This window comes from Schistocerca americana, chromosome 7 (genome assembly GCF_021461395.2).
Source record: "Schistocerca americana isolate TAMUIC-IGC-003095 chromosome 7, iqSchAmer2.1, whole genome shotgun sequence".
Classification (NCBI taxonomy): domain Eukaryota; kingdom Metazoa; phylum Arthropoda; class Insecta; order Orthoptera; family Acrididae; genus Schistocerca; species Schistocerca americana.
This window is the reverse complement of record NC_060125.1, coordinates 215,117,333-215,137,402: the sequence shown is the minus strand read 5'-3', so window position 1 is coordinate 215,137,402 and position 20,070 is coordinate 215,117,333. Positions and strand designations below refer to the sequence as shown.

Below are 20,070 nucleotides of genomic sequence, written 5' to 3'. Positions count from 1 at the left end.
AAAATCTAGGTAACCATCTTCTCTAGTGGCAGAATCACCACGGGCAGCTACTTTCAGTGTCAACAAAAGTGGACAGAAATGTGGAACTCTATTGCCCATGAGGAACATCAGACCCTGCAAAGACCTGACACAACACCAGCCAACATGGAATTAACACGACGTGCCTGGAAAGCAATTAATCGGATCCATACAGGCCACGGCATGTGTGCTGAAAATCTCTACCGATGGTGAGGGGCTTCATCTTCTCAATGTGACTTTGGAAATGAACACCAGGTGATCCACACAAGCTGTAGCAGAAGAGCCTACCATGGGAACTTGGAAGATTTCTTTGAAGTGACAGAGGAAGTCCTTGAATAGATTGACAGATTAGATATTAATTTGTAGACTTAAAAAAATAATAAATTATGAAATTAATATATTTTTGTGAAATTGTGTAAAATTATGTAACCCACAATTGTTAGTTGCTGTTCATATGTAAATCCATATGCTAAATGATTAAATAAATTCATTGTTTTGTTTGTGAGCAGTTTTTGCCAGTTTTTTTCTTGTGAACCAGGATCTGTATTACAGTAGGGAACATAAATAACAAAGTGACCTGTAGAAGTTTTATTGACACTGACACTTAAACAGTGACAACGTTCTCGAAGTGGAAACATTATTTGAGTTCTAGATCAGGGGGAAATGTAAGGATATAACACCGATCATCAACCTGAAACTGAAAATCATCAAATGCTTGGAGAAAGGTGAGAATAGAAATATTTTGATGAATGAATTTAATATTGGGTCATCAATCATTTATGGTGCCAAAAGATGAACTAATGAAAGTTGCTTCCCAGTCAGTAACAATTGAAAAGTGGCTTCCAGACAAGCATTAAACAGAAATGAAACTGGAACAGGTTGCATGTTTTACAAATGGTTCAGCACAGTACAGTCTGAGAGAAACCCCGTAACAGGGCCAATGGTCATTGAAAAGGGAAAGAAATATGGGCAAGATTTAGGTATTGCAGAAAGTGAATACAATTTTTCTGACTGTTGCCTGAGAAACATTAAATTCTGGTGTGGCATACAAAGATTTGATGTAACTGGAGAAACACTTTCACCAAATCAAGACATGGCAGAAAAATTCAAAGACGAGTTTGAAGAAATAATCACAGATAATAATTTTAACAGCTGATCAGATTTACAGTGGCGACAAAATAGGCCTACTATGGTGGTGTTTATTGACATTGTGTAGGTCTACTAATAATACTTGATGAGCTTATAATTCAGTTTTGGTTGGATACTGGGATGAGAGCCTGATCTATGCCAATATAAATGATCATTTTGAGCAAAAAGGATCATCAAGTGAAGGAATTTGACACAGTTACGACACAAGCTTCAAACTTACAGTTGTGTCTTATGCCAAGACCACAGCCAACAGAGGGGCTGGAAAAAGTTCACATGGTATGAATCTAATGTGTGACACTGGGTTGCTTCAAAAGAAAATTGGAAGAAAGGAGTTTCAGCAAGAGAACAATTCAGGGGACCGAAAAGTTGCAAGTATGTTAAAGCTAAGGTTCTTTCCTATGTGCAAGATAAATGGACATGCCTATCTCACAAGAAATAATCCAAGTGAAGGCTTTGGAAATCGCAAGATTGTTAAGCACGCCATAAGGAGAATTCAGTGCGAGTATTTGTTGGTGCCTTGCACTAGCACAGGGTTGAGTGGAAGACTTGAATGAGAGACACTGAGGGTTCTGTGACAAGCTAGTTTTACTTCCTGGGTGTGTGTCATAGGTTTGGGAGTTTAAGTGCCTCTCTAAATAGGTCAGATGTGCTCACACATCAGAGACAGCTGCACAAGTAACTGACTGTGTGTGAGGTGCTCACAAAGGTTTTTTAGATTATGTGACTCTCCATCCAAACCAGATAACTATAGCTGTGGGAAAACCACAAGTATCAGTGAAAGACCCAAAGAAATGCCTCCCACTGATGAGAGTATCAAAATCCACGTAGTTAGCTGCCAAAGCATTCACAGCAAAGTGCCACAGTTCAAAGCACTACTAAAAACACTGGAGTTCACATAATGTTAGGCACAGAAAGCTGGTTAAACTTGAACTTGACAGTAGTGAGGTCTTTGGAGAAAATTGAATCTTGTACCTAAAAGTTTGGGAAACGAGGAAATGGAGGTGGTGCATTTGTTGCAGTAGACAAAAAACATGAGACAGTTATAGCAACAGTGAATATGAAAACATGAAGGGCAACTAAAACAAGTAGAAAGATTTATATGTTCAGCAAGCTAGACAAAGAAACAATAGTGCTGTACGTCAAAGAGGAACTTGAAACGTTTAGCTCAGGACAGGAGTAAGTGGAGAACTATATCTCAAGTTTAAAAGAATATTTGACCATATACTGGATAGATGTGTACCAAGTAGGACAGCTGATAATTTAAGAGATCATTCTCCTTGGTATACACTCACAGTAAAGAAACTTCTGTGGGAACAGAGATTGCTTAATAGGTATAAAACAAAGCACAGGGCTATAGGTAGATATGCTGAATGAGATGTGTTTGGTAGTCGAGAGCAATGTGTGAAGCCTTCAGTCGAAAGAAATTCCGGTCTTGTAAAGGCTGTTAGTGGCACAGAAGTTAGTGTCCAGTCACTCACGAATGAAACAGGAACTGAAATTGAGGATAGCAAGGCATAAACAGAAATGCTTAACTCTATTTTCAAATGTTCCTCTACAAAGGAACGCTCAGGAGTATTGCCCCAACTTAGTTCTCATACCACTGAAAAGATTAGTGAAATATATATCCCTTGAATGACAAACTGTGTCTATTAGTTGGAGAAAAGCACCAAGCCACACCTTTCTACAAGAAGGGTAGCAGAAATGATCCATCCAACACCCTTGACACCCATTTGTTGCAGAATCTTAGAACATATTCTGAGCTCAAGCATAATGAAGTTTCTCAAACAGAATGACCTCCTCAGTGCCAACCAACATGTATTCCAAAAACGTCGATCATGCTGAAAGCTTTGGATCAAGGTATTCAAGTAGATGCAGTATTTCTGAAAAGCATTTAATTACTCAGTATCACACCTATGCCTATTGACAAAAGTTTGATCACGTGCAGTATCAAGTGAAGTTTCAGGCTGTATTGAGGGTTTCTTAGTAGGAAGTGCACAGTATATTGTGGACAGTGTGTCATCATCAGATGAAGAAGTAACTTTGGGTGTGCCCAGGGAAGTGTGTTGACACCTTGCTCTTCATGCTCTATATTATGACCTTGCAGACAATAGTAATATTAACCTCAGATTTTTTGCAGATGACATAGTTATCTATAATTAAGTACTGTCTGAAAGAAGCTGAATAAATATTCAGTCAGGATCTTGATAAGATTTCAAAGGGTGCAAAGATTGTCCACTTTCTCTAAATTTTCGGGAATGGAAAATTGTTCTCTTCACGAAACAATGACAACAATTGGAATCCGCTAACACATACAAAAACCTTGGTGTAACACTTTGTAGGGCTGTGAAATGGCATAATTACATTCCTTCCTTTGGTGGGTAAAACTGGTTGTAGACTTCGGTTTATTGGTAGAATACTGGGGAAGTGCAATCAGCCCAGTAGGTGATTGCTTAAAAATCACTCGTGTGACACATCCTAGGGTAATACTCAAGTGTGTGGGACCTGTACCAGATAGGACTAGCAGGGGATGTTGAACATATACAGAGAAGGGCACGTCGAATGGTCACAATTTTGTTTGACCCATGGGAGATTGTCATTGAGAGAAACTGCAGATTTTGAAAGATAGACCGAAACCCTCCTGAGAAAGGCTTCTATCAAAGTTTCGATAACCAACTTTAAATGTTGACTCTAGGAATGTACTAAAAACCCTTACATATTTATCCACTTATTATCAGACTGCCTGTCCGTCTATCTCTTAAGACTCCTTTTTCTGACCCACAGGTAGACGTTTCAAGTTGAAATTTATGTCACATAGTAAGATCCTATAGTCCCTTGGCAGTGTAATAAATGTAAGGTTCATCAAAGCAACCAAAATATATTGTCATTTATGTCATATTTTGGTACTTGCGAACTCACTTATCAAAACCTGTAGGGGACATCCTGTTGGTTTAGAATCATGAAATTTGGCAAAAAGCAAGTTTTCTCAGTCCAGGTAAAGAAAAAATATTGGGAAATTGTTAATGTTTAATTGTAACACACAAAAAGAATATTTCTTCTCTCATTTGTCATCTGATGTCTTACTGGAAATTAAAACATTCTCATAAGTCTTGGAATTCCTGGCACAGACATCTTTCCGCTGTCAATTTTGATAGCCAGAAATCGTCCACATTCTCGATCCTTGGAATGGATGAACTATCTGTATACATACTTAATCTTCAGTGCTCGAATCTTGCATGCGTCTGGCCATTTTTTTTCCTCTCAAGCAGTGTGTGGCTTATTTTCACACAAAATATTTCTTATTTCTTTGTCGGACTTTTTGGGCTGTGACTTATACGCAGTATTATCAGGCCAGTGCTGTATGTACCTTAGGAATAGCCCCACATTTAAAAACTGAAACAGTAATTTGATTTGGTGTATACTATTCTGCCTTATCCAGTATAACCCCGGCTCTGGTTTGGGGCTTGCCAAACTAATACATATACCTTTTTATGATTGTATTTATTAATTTCAGTATTCTAGATCGTTGTCAGTGACGAAAGATTTGATTTCCCAAAGTATTCACAGATCTATACGTCAAGACACCCAAAGAAAGACTCTTCATGAATTTGTATCTTACAGATTGATTTTCCAGTAATAACAATGCCTGCAGTGAATCAACCAACAGTTTTCTTTTCATTATTCCACAACTTACAAATGATCCATTAGTCTGAGCTGGAAACCGCATTTGTCGCTATCTGTTGAATTGGATGGACAGTCCACTACGAACACCTAAGATGATGTAGTGAGTGGCAGATAGGCACATGAAAAATTGTGAGGTTTCAAATCTTTGTCCTTTTCAGTCTGGAGAGCAAGTTGGCACACATGTATGCATAAACAGACAAGATATTGCAGCATTTTATTAGTTAATAGGAAATAATGTGCAATATGTATCAGCACCCTAACAGGGTTTGTTTTAAAGTTGAAAATGGTTCATTGTTATATAATAGGACCTATGATCATTGCACGATTCTGGATTATGTGTAGAAACATCTCTAAGCATTTCGTTACTAATGTTTCGAACACTATTTTGCAACATTAGCTTACAGGGTATCTTACACAATGCTTGATTGCAGATAAAATGCAATGCCCTTGTCCAACTGAGTGTGTGCCATCCCCCCCCCCCCCCCCCCCCCCTCCCCCGCCCCCACCACGCCCCTCTTCTCTGTCAATTCTAATGGCTTGGATATTGATGCGAAACTGAACTTTAATCGTCCTAGTTTTTTTCTTCATGTGGGAATTTACTTTTTACAATATTTATGTTTATCTACTACTGAATATCATTGCATCCATTGAATTTTATTGTGTATATTAAATGAGAAAATAGTTACTATTTTTGATCCTTGATGTCCTATTGAAGTATAGCTGTTTACTTTCTGTTTTAATTTTGCAGGTTTGTGATGGTAATCTTCCACCTCCTGTTGCTGCCCCTGTTTCTCTTGAAGAGGATCCACCTGAAATCAAAATGCCTGAAGGTGGAGTTGATGTACTTCGTTATGCAAAGAGCTACGATAGACCGCGGGAAACCTCTGATGTGACACCCCAACTTGTTGAGGAATATATACTTGAAACAGAACATGCCCATGGGAAAATCTACTACATAAAACTCTCGGTGTTGCAGCGATTGTCCAACTCGGAATACATTGGAGAGTTGTATGTTGATAGGAACTATGTTGTTGGAGAACGGAATGGAGCATCGTGCAGGTACTTTGATAATGTTTGGTAGTTGTAGATGGGTGTGCATCGTACGTAGCTGCAAATTTGCTACAGATTCTCTCTCTCTCTCTCTCTCTCTCTCTCTCTCTCTCTCTCTGTGTGTGTGTGTGTGGTGTGTGTGTGTGTGTGTGTGTTTTTTGTTGTGTTGTGTTGTGTCACTAGGCCTTGAAATTATTGCAGATTGAGTAACAACATAGAAAAATTGATTATGACTTAACATATTTTTTCTTTAATTTGAGAGAAAAATAGAAACGAAAATATGACAAAAACTCTGAAGAAAGGGCTTATCCAAGTCGGAGTATCAACTGAAAACAAGATGTGGAATGTATAGAAAGGTAACAACTTCTGTTCAGTCCTTTGTGTTGTTTCCTTCAGTGATAGTTTCTCAGCACATAACATGTCAAATTTTTACATGTTTTTCTTTGTTCGTTTCTCTTGGTTTGTGTAGAAGAAACCATTCATTCTGAGAACTCTTCAGTATTTTTGTGTTTATGTCAAATTTCCAAATTACCTGCCATCAGTCAATGCAGTCTCATACGCTAATTGTTTCATTTCATTTAATATTCATTTGCATGTTGTTGTTATAGTGGTCTTCAGTCAGAAGACTGATTTGGTGCAGTTTTCCATGCTAGTCTATCCTGTGTGAGCCTCTTCATCTCCGAATAACTACTGCAACCTACATCTTTCTGAAGCTGCTTACTGTATTCATCTCTTGGTCTCCCTCGACAATTTTTATCCCCGCTCCCACACTTCCCTCTAATACTAAATTGGTGATCCCATGAGGTCTCAGAATCTGTTCTCGATACCTTCTTTTCATCAAATTGTGAAACAATTTTCTTGTCTCCCCAGTTCTGTTCAGTACTTCCTCATAAGCTACCTGACCAACCCATCTAACCTTCAGCATTCTTCTGTAGCACTACATTTCGAAAGCTTCTGTTCTCATTTTATGCAAATTGTTTATCATACATGTTTCACTACCATACATGGCTACAGTCCAGACAAATACCTTCAGAAAAGACTTCCTAACACTTAAATATATATTCAATGTTAAGATTCCTCTTTATTTGCTTATCAGTACATAATTTGCTGACAGTAAGAAACAACGTAAGATGACATGTTTTTACCATATATGTAATATGTAGTCAATTTCTCCTGCAATGAGAGGGGAACAAATGTTTTAAGACTATGTACTGTAGTTCCAGACTATAGCTGGTAAATTTGTCCCACCCTGTAAACAGAAAAATCATATAGTACAGTTCATAATGAGAGATTGTCCTCAGTACATACCAAAGGTTTTTAACGCAATTTAGAGTTTATGATTTGGGGTGACAATTATTGAACTAAATGAAATAAAGTTGTCATGACTTCTGAATGGTTTGCGTTAGGACATTCAAACTGCATGGTTGGCCTCCGGACATGATGGGAATTAGTATGTGCATGCACATGCGCCTTGTTGTTGTCGGCCATGCACGTGAAAATGTCACGATACAGCGTACCTGAGTGTGTAGAACTTGTGAAAGCCTACTGTGCAAGCAATAACTGCCCAACTGCACTCAAAGGAAGTTTGCGACAGAGTTCAAGCCGAAGACAATTGATCCAAGTGTGCTACCAATCAAGAATTTGATTTAAAAGTTTGAGAGAACGGGTAGTGTTCATGATGACAGTGTTGGCAATGACAGTCATCGAAAAAGTGTGAAAACGCCTGAACACATTGAGAAGACATGCGTTGTGTTTTAAACCAACCCCAGAAAATTGAACAGACATACTGCACAATAGGTGGTAATAAACCAGGAGACGTTTTAACAAATTGTTGTTGAAGACCTGCATCTCTTCCCATGCAAAATTCAAACCCATCAGCCATTAAGGTCCAGGGCCATGAAACAGTAGTTGTGTTTCACCAACACTATTGTCTACAGAATTGACAAACAGGACCTTGATGTGAATATGGTTTGGTTTAGCGACGAAGCCGACTTTCTTGTGGATGGGTTTGTCAGTAAGCAAAATTGGTGTATTTGGAGGATTGAGAATACACATTTCATGACTGAGAAGTCTCTCCACCCTCAAAGGGTGACTGTGTGTTGTGCAGCGTCCAGTCATGGAATAGTCAGTGGCACGGTGACTACCGAATGGTACATGAAGGTTTTGGAAGATGATTTCATCCCAAAGATCCAAAGTGACCTTGATTTCGACAAGATGTGGTTAGTGCTTGATGGAACTTGAGCAGCACCTCAGGGACTGCATTCTGGGTCTGGGTGGGGTACCCAGAGCATGTGCGACTCCTTTTTGGGGGGTTATATTAAAGGAAAGGTGTACAGCAATAACCCCAAAATCATTGCTGAGCTGAAAACAGCTGTTTAGGTGGTCATCAACAGCATCAGTGTTCCGACACTTCAGAGGGACATACAGAATTTCGCTATTCATCTGCGCCACATCATTATCAATGGCAAGCATGTTGAACATGTCATAATATAAATCTGAATATCTGTAGTGACATTTACGTGTTGAATGAAGTGTGTGCATATTGTAGTTTGTAACTGGTTTTACTCCCCCCCCTACATATAGTTCAATAATTGTCACTCTGTATTAACAGCTCCATTGCATCGAGAGCAATCTGCCTGGCTCTCTTTTGGCATTACTGCATGGTCTGTTACTAAATTACATTGAGACAATTTAAGTTTTAGCACACACAATCTTCGTAGCTGGTTATCCGGTCAGACACTCTGTGTACAGACAGAGAGTGTATTCAGTTTCCTTGGAGAATAAAGTCCTCATTTTATAGTTGTCCTTAGATTTTTGTTTCTACTGTGTCCACTACCATTGAATGCCAATACAGCATTACAATTCATCAGTGAGCACATTCTGTAACTTACCAGCCTAATCCAAATCTGCAGTACAAGGCAAGCTCACCCATGCCATCCATTTTAGAACTGACAGCATCGTTTTTTGTGTGACTCTTGTAGTAATCTCACTCATTCATCTTGTAGTAAGTGAGTCGTGAATATCAACATGACCGTGAACACTTGAGTTCTACCATCCGTTGATTAATCATCCTATTACTGAGTTATGCACTTGTGCTCTGTTGAAGTTCATTTTTTATAGTTTATCAGGGTATGTGACATACCGTTAGTAAAGTTCCGTAAAGTTGTCTTAAATCTCAAGGTTGATTTGAACACTGGGATGTTTTACTAGGCATGGTCTTACTGGAATTGTTATGCCATTATCTTTCTCTGATCAGTATCTGCCTTTTTTTACTGACTTTGCCCGTCAATTGTAGGGAGACCTATAACTGAGCATGTAGAGGGACTATGGCTCAAGTTTAATAGAACAGTTCATCATACAATCGATAGATACGTACACAGTAGAACAGTTTATAATGGGAGGGACACTCCATGATATACAGTCACTATAAAGAAACTTATAAGAAAAGCACAGGACTGTAGTGAGAGAGATGCTGAATGAAAGGCTTTTGTCTATCAAGAAGGCAGTCGTGAAGCCTTCAACGACTACAATAGCAGAATAGTGTCAAATTATCTTTCACAAAACCCAAAGGAATTCTGGTTGTATGCGAAGGTTGTTAGTGGCATCAAAGTTGGTTTCTAATCCCTGGCAAATGAGACAGGAACTGAAATTGAGGGCAGCAAAGCAAAAGCTGAAATGCTTAACTCAGTTTTCAAATGTTCCTTTACAAAGAAAAACCCAGGAGATTTGCCCCAATTTAATCTTCGTACCACTGAAAAGTTGAATGAAATCAGCATTAGTGTAATTGATATTGAGAAACAGCTTAAATCTTTAAAATTGAATACAAACATATGGAGTATCAAGTGAAATTTGGTAGGAGGACACAGCATGTTATCTTGGATGGTGAGTCATTGTCAGATGTAGAAGTAACTTAAGGTGTGCCCCAGGGAAGTGTGTTGGGACCCTTGTTGTTCATGTTGGATATTGATTACCTTGCAGCAAATATTAATATTAATCGCAGACTTTTTGCAGATCATGCAGTATCTACAATGAAGTGCTGTCTGGAAGAAGCAGCATAAATATGCAGTATAATGTAATTGGACTGATAAAAAATCTACTCACCAACTGGCATCAGGAGAACACTCATATAAAAAACAGTTTTACATATGCGAGCTTTCAGAGCCAGTGGCTCCGAAAGCTTCCATACATGAAACCTTTTTTTACATGTGTGCTCCCCTGATGCTGCTTGATGAGTAGATTTTTTATCTCTCCAATTACCTTATATTGTCAAAAATTGATTATTTTTGTTGTTGCATAAATATTCAGTCAGATCTTGATGAGATTTCAAAGTGGTGAAAAGACTGGCAACATGCTTTAAATATTCAAGAATGTAAAATTTTGCACTTCACAAAACGAAAAAACATAGTATCCTTTGACTTTAATATTAATGAGTAATGGTTGGAATTGGTCAACTCATACAAGTTCCTGGATGTAACAGTAGGCATGTGAAATTGATGTCAAAGATATTAGATGGTAGTTTTGTGGATCACTTCCACTACCCTTCTAGTAGAGGCGTGTTACTTGTGCTTTCTTCCAACTACTGGATGCATTTTTTTGTTCGAGGGAACTACAATAGATTATGGTTAGAAGATGGATTAACTCAGCTGCATATTCAATATAGAATCTGACAGAATTCCATCGGGCCCTTGAGCTTTGTTCAATTTTAAAGATTTCAGCTGTTTCTCAAACTAATGACACTGATTTCACTCGTCTGGAATGATCACGTAGGCTCAGTTGTGGGTAAAGCAGGTGGTAGACTTTAGTTTATTGATAGAATACTGGGGAAGTGCAATCAGTCTAAAGGTGACTGCTTACAACTCACTCGTGTGACCCATCATACATTATTGCTAAAGTGTGTGGGACCCGTACAAAATAGGACTAATGGGATATTGACCGTATACAGAGAAGGACAGCACTAATGGTCACAGATTTGTTTGATCCATCGGAAAGTGTCACACTGATGTTGAAGAAACTGAACTCCAGACTGTTGAAGATGGACATAAACTATACCAAGAAAACCTACTAACAAAATAACTGGCTGAAAATGACGACTCCAGGAATATACTACAACCCCTTCCCCACATAGGGATCGCGAGGACAATATTATTCTAATATTCATTCAATCAATCATTCTTCCCACATTCCATGTGTGAATAGAACGAGAAAAAATCCTGGTAACTGGCTCATACTCTGCCATGCACTTTGCAATGGTTTGCAGGATATGGATGCAAGTGTAGATGATGTGTACCTGTAGATGTTAAGTTTAGTGTGGACTCCAAACCACAGTGCAACTAGACATTTTCCATGTTAACAAAATTATTGTCTTCGTTATCTCCTGGGCTGCATTCCCTTCACCATATTTACTCCTATCCACTCTAGCTCCTTCCTTTCCTGCACAACATCCCTCTTTCTCCCTCAGTGTTTCCCTTTATGACGACCATCAGCTCTGCTATTCCTTTTTGGCCTTTCCTTGTGTTTCCACTCTCCCTTCTCCCCCCCCCCCCCCCCACACCTTTTTCTGGCTCTCCATTGGTGATTGACCTCCCTTTGTAAATTGGTTCCATAGCGTGAGCCATACGGGGAAGAGCTCACTCCCAAGCATCTTCGGCATGGATTCCTCTTCCCCCCCCTTCCTTCCTCACCATAGCCCACTCCCATCACTAATTCATCAGCACGTGTAGTTGTCCATGTTAGGAGGGAGGGGAGGGGTCATCATCTGGCTGACACCCCCCACCCCACCCCGACAACATAGAGGTGACACTCCTGGAGGAGGGGTTACTCGTCTCTTTGGGCCATCAAAACTTGAGGCAACAATGGCTGCACCAGGTGGCCTTTGCCACAACTGGGTGGTGCCCATGGGGTGAGTCCCATAGTGGAATTGGTGGTACCAGGGTGGACGTTCTGCACACGAAGTGTGCTAAGTTACGTGCTTTTGGCCACAGTTCTGCAGCCATCTCTTGAGACAGGAATGGTTCTCTGTCTGCTCCTACTATTGCTTCCTTTACATTTCTCTCCCCGACCACCCCCTGGGAGGAAGGCCACACCTACTGGCTTGGGATGAAATCCTTTACCCATTATTTGGCTTATTCCAGGCCAGGTGGGGAGACTTTCGCTGCTACCAAATGGCCCCCTCTTAGTGATATGTGATCTGGTTCCCTACAGATTCAAACCTCTTCTGCCAGTCAGTCGGATTCCCTTTGTGCTTGTGAGCGCTTAGAAGATCCTACTTAAATTTGACCCAGGGCCTTACCTTCCACAGGGACTGCCTCTTTCAATCTGGTACTTGGGACTAATTTGGCACAACACAGCATTCATTTCGTTCAGCGAGTCCAGAGAGGTCCTAAGCACAGTCATGTTGATACCGGTGCTTTCATCCTGGCTTTTGAGGGGTACACACATCCAGAAAAAGTCAAGGTTATGGTTAATTGGTGCAACATAAAGCTTTATCATGTGCTGTTTTCAGTGTCTCCATTTCAGTCACATGTCTTTGTCTTGTGAGGTGAATCCTATTTGCAGCGACTGCTGCAGCCCTCTCCACATGGGGAGTCCTTGCTCCCCATTGCTCAAGTGCATCCCCCCCCCCCTTTCCCCCACCCCCCACGCTCGTCAGAGGTTTGAGTCCTCCATCAGGCATGGGTGTGTGTGTTGTCCTTAGCATAAGTTAGATTGAGGCTAGGGACTGATGACCTCAGTAGTTTGGTCTCATAGTCCTTACCACAAATTTCTGAATTGTTGTCTTGTCCCCGTTTCCTTTCTTCTCTCTAGTGGTCCACATTCCCCTCCCCTCACAGAACCGCTCCTTGTCCTCAGCTGGAGAAGAAACTGCCTTCTCTGTCTCCTGCCGGGGATGGGGCTCCCTCTTGGAACCGTCCTCCTGGGCATCTCCAGGACAAGAAGCTTGTTACTTCAAGTCGGATGCAGGACCCACACTCTGTGGGTCTCAAAGCCACTTGTTCTCTTTTGGATCCTGATATTGCTGTGACTTGCTTTCTTCCTGACTGCACCATCGGAAGAAGAAGAGAAAATGTGTAAGTCTTGGGATGAGGACCTCGCAGACATCCTAGTGGGAGATGCCCTCTCCCTCTCAATCAGGGTTCGATTTTAAATTCATAGTCAGTCCATCCTTACCAGTGAGGGACACTGACTCAGCACAGTGACCATTTCTGCCCGTTCGACATCCATCCAGCCTCTTGTACTACTCTGTGGGGTGATAGTGCTACCCCTGACTGGTGCAGAATTGTTGGAGACCTGCTGGCAGGGCTTGATCTCTGCCTCTTTAACAGTGGAGCCCCCACACACTTTAGTGTTGCATACAGCACTTTCTCAGCCGTGGAGCTTTCCATCTGTAAACCTGAAACTGTGTTGGTTATTATCATCACTTCCCAGAATTGCGGTCTCTTCTTTATGTCTACTCTGTAGCTTGTGTTGTATTGGAGGAATCTCATTTTATGGACACTCATTTGATGACTCCTCATGATTTCCAAGCCTTCAGCCAGAACTGGGTTGACCCCTTGTGAGCCCTTTGTCTACACTGGTCACCCAGACATTGTTAGTTCCTGGGTTCCCCTTCATACTGTGCTGGAAGCAGTGACCATTTGGATCCACTTAGACTGCAGTAACAATATGCGATTTTTATCTCCCTCCAAACCGGCCTCCTATGCTTCTTGCTCACCTTCAACAGCTCCCTCCCCCCCTTCAATCTCCTTGGGGATTTTAATGCCCAAAACCCTCTGTGGCATGGCACTGCAACCACTGACCACGGCAGGGTTGTGGGAGACCTGCTGGCAGAGCTTGATCTCTGCCTCCTTATCAGTGGAGCCCCACTTACTTTAGTGTGGCTCACGACACGTTCTCTGCCCCTGAGCTTTCCATCTCTTAACCTTGGATTCCTTCCCTCCTTTCACTGGGGAGTTCATGACAGTTTATGTGACAGCGACCATTTTCCAATCGCCTTACCTTTTCTGCAGCATCACTTGCCTGGACACTGTTCCAGGTGGGCCTTTACTAATGCGGATTGAGATGCCTTTTCCTGTGCTGCCATCCCAGTTGCTCCATCATGCGATGGCATTGATGAATCCACAGGGAGTTTTACCGACGTCATCCTATCAGCAGCTCCTTCTGTGGTTCCTTCTGGAAGACTGGCCCTTGGTGATCCACGAAATTGCTGCGGCTGTTGAGGACTGCTATTATGCTCTCCAATACTACAAACAACGTCAATGTCTCGACCACCTCCTATCCTTTGAATGGCTTCGTGCCCAGGCGCATTGGTTTCCGAAACACGAGAAACAGATTTATTGAGAAAGATATGTTGCTACCTTAGGGCCACATACTCCCTCTTCGCAAGTATAGGCAAAGATCATGTGCATTTATGCTCGCCATCCTCATACAGGTGTCCTGGGAATTTCTTTGGTTTGTGTTACCCTTACCAGCCCAGATGCTGTTGCCGATCAGTTTGCTCAACATTTCGCTCAGGCATCAGCAATGGTCCACTATCTGCCTGCTTCCATCTTCTCGAACCCCCCCACCCCCACCCCCCCACCCCCCTCCTGCTTGGAGCCATAACAACGCACCATTTAGCGAGTGGGAATTCGCCAGCACCCTTGCTGTGTGCCCCGACACGGCTCCTGGACCAGACCATGTGGACAACCAAATGATTAAACACTTACTGGCAGCCAGCCAACATCTTTTTAACCATCTCTGGTGAGAGGCAAGAAAGTATCATTATTCCAGTTTTGAAATTGATTAAATCGTCTTTTCTGATGGACAACTATTGTCCGATCAGTTTAACCAATGTCCACTGCAAGTTATTTGAAAGTATGGTGAGTCGAAGGCTGTATTGAATGCCTGAATCTCAGTGCCTTATAGCTTCGACTCAGAGTGATTTTTGCTAGGCCGCTGTAGGCAGATAATTTAGTCCACCTGGAGTCTGCTATCTGAACAGCATTTGCCTGTCATAAGCACATTGTTGCAGTCTTCTTTGATGTGCATGAAGTTTATTATACCACTGGGTGTTTGTGATACCGCATGGTGCCACCCGACGTGAGTGGGGCATCCTTGGCTCACTCCAGTTTTTTATTGAGAACTTTGTTTCATGTTGCATTTTTCAGACACAGTTTGGCGCGTCCCGTAATACCTCCCATCTGGAGGAGAATGGGGTTCCACAGGTTTCTGTTTTGAGTGTCCTCTCTCTTTAGTTGCTATTAATGAGCTGCCAAGAGCTGCATTATACATTTCTATAGTTGCCATACAGTCCATCCCCATGCAGATCTGTACCATGGTGGCCACTCCTTCAATGTGGTGGATTCATCATCACTTTTTGGCACTGGTCTTTGGTACCTGCTTGACATGGCTTCCCCATTTTTGTCATCTGAAACCGCCTTGTTGGTTGCACCTCAGTACTCTTCGATACCTCAGCAACACCAACAGGGTTGTGGGCTGCTCTTCTTTGATACTTCCCTACACAGCATTGTTCCAGTCCTGTCTAGACTATGGGAGTCTGACCTACAGCTCAGAATCACCTTCGACATTACAGATGCTGAACCTAATACACCATTGTGGGGTACAACTGGCATCTGGTGCCTTTTGGACTAGCTCCATGATCGGCCTCCTAGTTGAGGCAGCGGTTCCACCATTTCACGTTCTGTGCCAACGACAGTTGACTATTTAAACGTTATGCATCTGCTGCTCCCCAGAGCACCCTAACTACAGTGTCATCTTTCCAGATATGGAGATCCACCTCCTGCAGTGGCGGCCCATATCTGGTTATGGTTAGGGTTATGATCACCATCTGCATCCAGTTCCGTTTTTCAGAACTCCAGCTTTCCCCCTCTACCACCTCTTCTCCAAGTCTACTCATGTATGCCTTGGTGCATCCCTCATCCGCACCTCTCTTTTGAGCTATCACAAGGTCTGAAAGACCAGGCTCATCCAGAGACCCTCCACCACCAATTCTTCTCTATTCTTGGCACATTTCAGGGTTCAGAAGTAGTCTATAGAGATGGTTCGATGTTTGCCAGTCACACTGGCTTTGCGTATGTTCGTGCAGGATGTAACGAACTGTGCTCCGTGCCCGATGGCTGCAGTGTTTTCACTGTGGAATTGGTTGCCACCTCTCGTGCTCTTGAGCATATCTGTTCCAGCGCCAGTGAGTCCTTCCTCATCTGTAGCAACACTCTGAGCAGTGTACAAGGTTTTGACCCATGTTACCCTTGCTGTTCCTTGGTCCTGACTATCCAGGATTCCTTTTTGCTTTGAATAATGTAGACGCTCGGTGGTCTTTGGCTGGGCCCCATGTCATGTTGGGATCCTAGGGAATGAACTAGATGACAGACTGCCCAAATTGGCTACCAGCAAGCCATCTCTTGAAATTGGTAGTCCGGAATTGGACCTTCGATCAGTATTATGCCATCAAGTTCTAAGGATTCTGAGTGCATAAAGGTACACTCTGACTTTGTTGAGCAAACTACAGGTGATAAAGGAGACCACGAAACTGTTGAGCTCCTCCATGTGGGTCTTTCGCAAGGACTCCATCATCCTTTGCCACTTTGCATTGGCCATATTTGGCTGACTTACGGTCATCTCTTCTGTCGTGAGGATCCGCCCTACTGTCGTTGTGGTGCTTGTTCAACAGTGGTCCATGTTTTGCTGGACTGTCCTAACCTACCCACCCTGTGGTGGTCTCTTGTATTTTCTCACTCACTTAACCTGGTGTAAGCTTATGATGCCTTAGTGGCTGATCCGATGTTATGGTTTATTCGTGAAGCGGGTTTTTCCAGTCTCTCTAAGGGATAGCATTTCAGCCTTGTCAGCCCATTGAGGGGTTGACAGGACGACCTGTTGCCTTCTCAGCCCCAACTAGGCAGTGGCTGTCTGGGCTTTGTGGCCTGCCGCAGCTGTCACCGTATTCACCTGTGCCGCCTTCTTCCTCTTTCTTGTCTGTTTTCGTTGGCTCGGTGTCCTTCCTCCATTTTCCCATGTTTCTCTTGTCCTGTCTGTGTCGGTAACAGTGGCTGGGGTGCCTCCGGTATGTGGTGTGTAGTTTTGTTGACCTTTCTGTACCAGGTAGGGGAACTATTACCTCATGACCTCGTAGTTCGGTCCTTTAATCATTAAACCAACGAACCACCCATCAGACGCTATAGAAATGGAAAAGACAAGTGACAGAAAGAATCGTCCTAGGAACCTATTTGGGATTCAACTCTGGACCTGTTGCTTTGTAGTTGGGCACTTACCAATGAGCCACAACTAACAGTATCTGCCATAAGTTTTTTGGAGCTGTAGTGGTGGTAAGTGGGGTTGAATGGTTCACTGACAATAACATTTCCAGATCGCAATATTTTTATCACAGCACCTGGATGTGTAGCTGTTGTGTAACATTGTTTATAGGAGATCTGAACTTAATTTCAACTCGTATAATTATCTCTGTTGATTTATCTATCAGAAAGTGCGTCTATGCTGTAGCTACACTATTTATATATTTATACCCATTGATACATAGCTTAATATTAAATGGAGTGCATTCATTGATGTTGTTGGAGACCTTTGACTGCAAAGTGTACAGTTCAAATTTCTAATTACTGTACAGTGGATTTTTCATTGTTTGATTAAATTACTGTACAGTGTATTAAATTTGGTGCACCAGCAGTGTCACTGGCAAGTGGCAAACTACAAAGCAAAATGGTTGAGGTACAAACTACACTCAGGACTTGGCTGACTGGGTTTGAGAATGATCAGCATTGTTACAATTACTCGTGAAATCCATAGATTTAGACTACCAGAGTGGAAATAAAAGACTAACAGAAATAACAGGTAAGAAAGATTATGTATTATCTTTTCAGTGTATCCAAGAAAATGAAATTCTGACAGAAAATGTTTGGCCAGACCGCTACATTAGTAAGGGCCAGTTGTTCAATCCCCGTCTAGTAGCTGCTCGAGTTCTATTTTCAGAGTAGTGCGGAAAACACATTGTACGAACACGTAATAACATCTAACTGGCGAATAAACACGGGACTACTAAACCGGTGATTGTGGCAGGGTTAGTGAAGTTAACCAGAGAATAAGTTTTGACACTGGCAGGAATAATTACAGAATTAGTGATGACAAGATTGTTTGTTAGAATGAGGAAGGAGAAGAAACGGGAACATCACAAAAATTATGAAAGAATATGATAATTCCAAATTTGTGTAAAAATTTCATAGTACTTCTTTTCGATCTCATGCTTCAGAAGCTGGAGCATATGAATGAAATGTGAAACTATTTCCTAACAAAACTTTTTGCTTGTAGTAGGCCTAATAGCCATTTGATATTGGTACTTCATGAATTATATTCTGGCGTTTATAAAAATGACCATTTGTGCCAAAACAATCTCGTTTATTTGGTGTGTGTTACAATTGTTCCAATATTAGGCAGGACTGTTTTGTTTTCTCTAGCAGTTAGTGACAAAATACACGTAATCGCACGTAATCAGATCAGTGGTGATGGTGTGTTTGATTTGTGGGGTGCTCAACTGCCCTGTCATCAGTGCCCGTACAAAGCCCCAATTTTTTCTCGGTCCAGTTTTTTTCACAGTCCAATCTAGCCACTGTCACGAATGATGAGGATGATGATGAAATGATGAAGACAACACAAACACCCAGTCCCCGGGCAGAGAAAATCCCCAACTCTGTTGGGAATCGAAACCGGAATCCCGTGATCCAGAAGTAGCCATGCTAGCCACTAGACCATGAGCTGCGGACTAATCAGATCGAGAAACCACACCAGTCTTTGAGAAACCACACCAGTCTTGGGTACTATTTGTATTAACAGCTTTTTCAGTATTAGATGACGACATTTCGTTTTTTCATGTAGCAAAACATTTGACAAACTTTGATGATGTAATAATTCTGTCCCAGAAAGGAAAGCACGCCATGTAAAGGTTAGCAAGATTAGAGAGAGGCAAAAAAATGCTAGGACATAAGGTTTGAAGAAATGTGTACTGTCTTGCTTGTCTCTTGTCTTTACTGGTTTCATGTATACTATATTTAATTTTATGTTGTACAAAACAGCAAGTTATTAGCTAATAGGCAATAAAGAGTGCAAATTTTTTGAAGAGTTCTTGTTCTCCCAGTTACAAATAATCCCATCCAGTATTAATTGTTGTGCGGGGTAGCCGCGCAGTCTGATGCGCCTTGTCACAGTTCATGCGATTCGCCCCGTCGGAGGTTCGAGTCCTCCCTCAGGCATGGGTGTGTGTGTTGTCCTTAGCATAAGTTAGATTAAGTAGCTTGTAAGCATAGGGACCAATGACCTCAGCAGTTCAGCGCCATTGAACTTACCACAAATTTCCAGTTTTCAGGATTAATTGAGAGGTGTGTGTGTGTGTGTGTGTGGTTTTTTTTTTTTTTTTTTTTAAAAAAAGAGGGCAGGATGTCAAACCAGCCGACTGGGAGCAGGAGAGGCGCCACAGGACATTTTAATTTCCACTGTCCTGAATATAGTTTGATGGCATGTATTACAAAATATTACACGTTTGAATTCCACAGAGCGAGCGACATACAGTGACATGCGATAGAAGAATGCTGTGTGAAGAGACGTGGCACTGCACTTTGGCACACTTAAGACCAAATAACATGTCGTACATTTCCTCGAACACATATGTTTTATGTATTGGACTCTTCAGAAAGATGTGCACTACAAAATGAACATACTTTCGAAAAGTAAAATTTTTAAATATATGGCATCCTACCTCCAACGCTCAAGGAAGGGGGGGGGGGGGGGGGGGTCACTATCTAGTATTGCCCTGGGTCGGAAATATCATATATTAGGGGCTGATTCATAGAGCAGCCTGAGTTATAATTGGGAGGTGGGTAGTCTCCATGTGACCCGTGTTTATGTTTAGTGATTTTGCTGTTTCCTCTTTGTTCATTGCTCTCATGTCAAATGAAAACAAAATGGATTTCTGTGGCTGGGAGCTAAGTAGTGAATTAAAATACATTCACATAATTACAACCAAGCGAGGTGGCGCAGTGGTTAGACACTGGACTCGCGTTCGGGAGGACGACGGTTCAATCCCGCGTCCGGCCATCCTGATTTAGGTTTTCCGTGATTTCCCTAAATCACTCCAGGCAAATGCTGGGATGGTTCCTCTGAAAGGGC

General features: G+C 41.9%; 1 protein-coding gene across 3 annotated transcripts in view; it reads left to right on the top strand.

Moving 5' to 3' along the window:
- LOC124622191 (putative mediator of RNA polymerase II transcription subunit 26) overlaps nt 1-20,070 on the top strand; it is a 283,782-nt gene that overhangs the window by 43,494 nt on the left and 220,218 nt on the right. For all 3 annotated transcript variants that reach the window (XM_047147835.1, XM_047147836.1, XM_047147837.1), the window contains one exon: nt 5,597-5,907. In XM_047147835.1, coding sequence (XP_047003791.1) covers nt 5,597-5,907 — 311 coding nt within the window. The remainder of the gene's footprint in view (nt 1-5,596; nt 5,908-20,070) is intronic.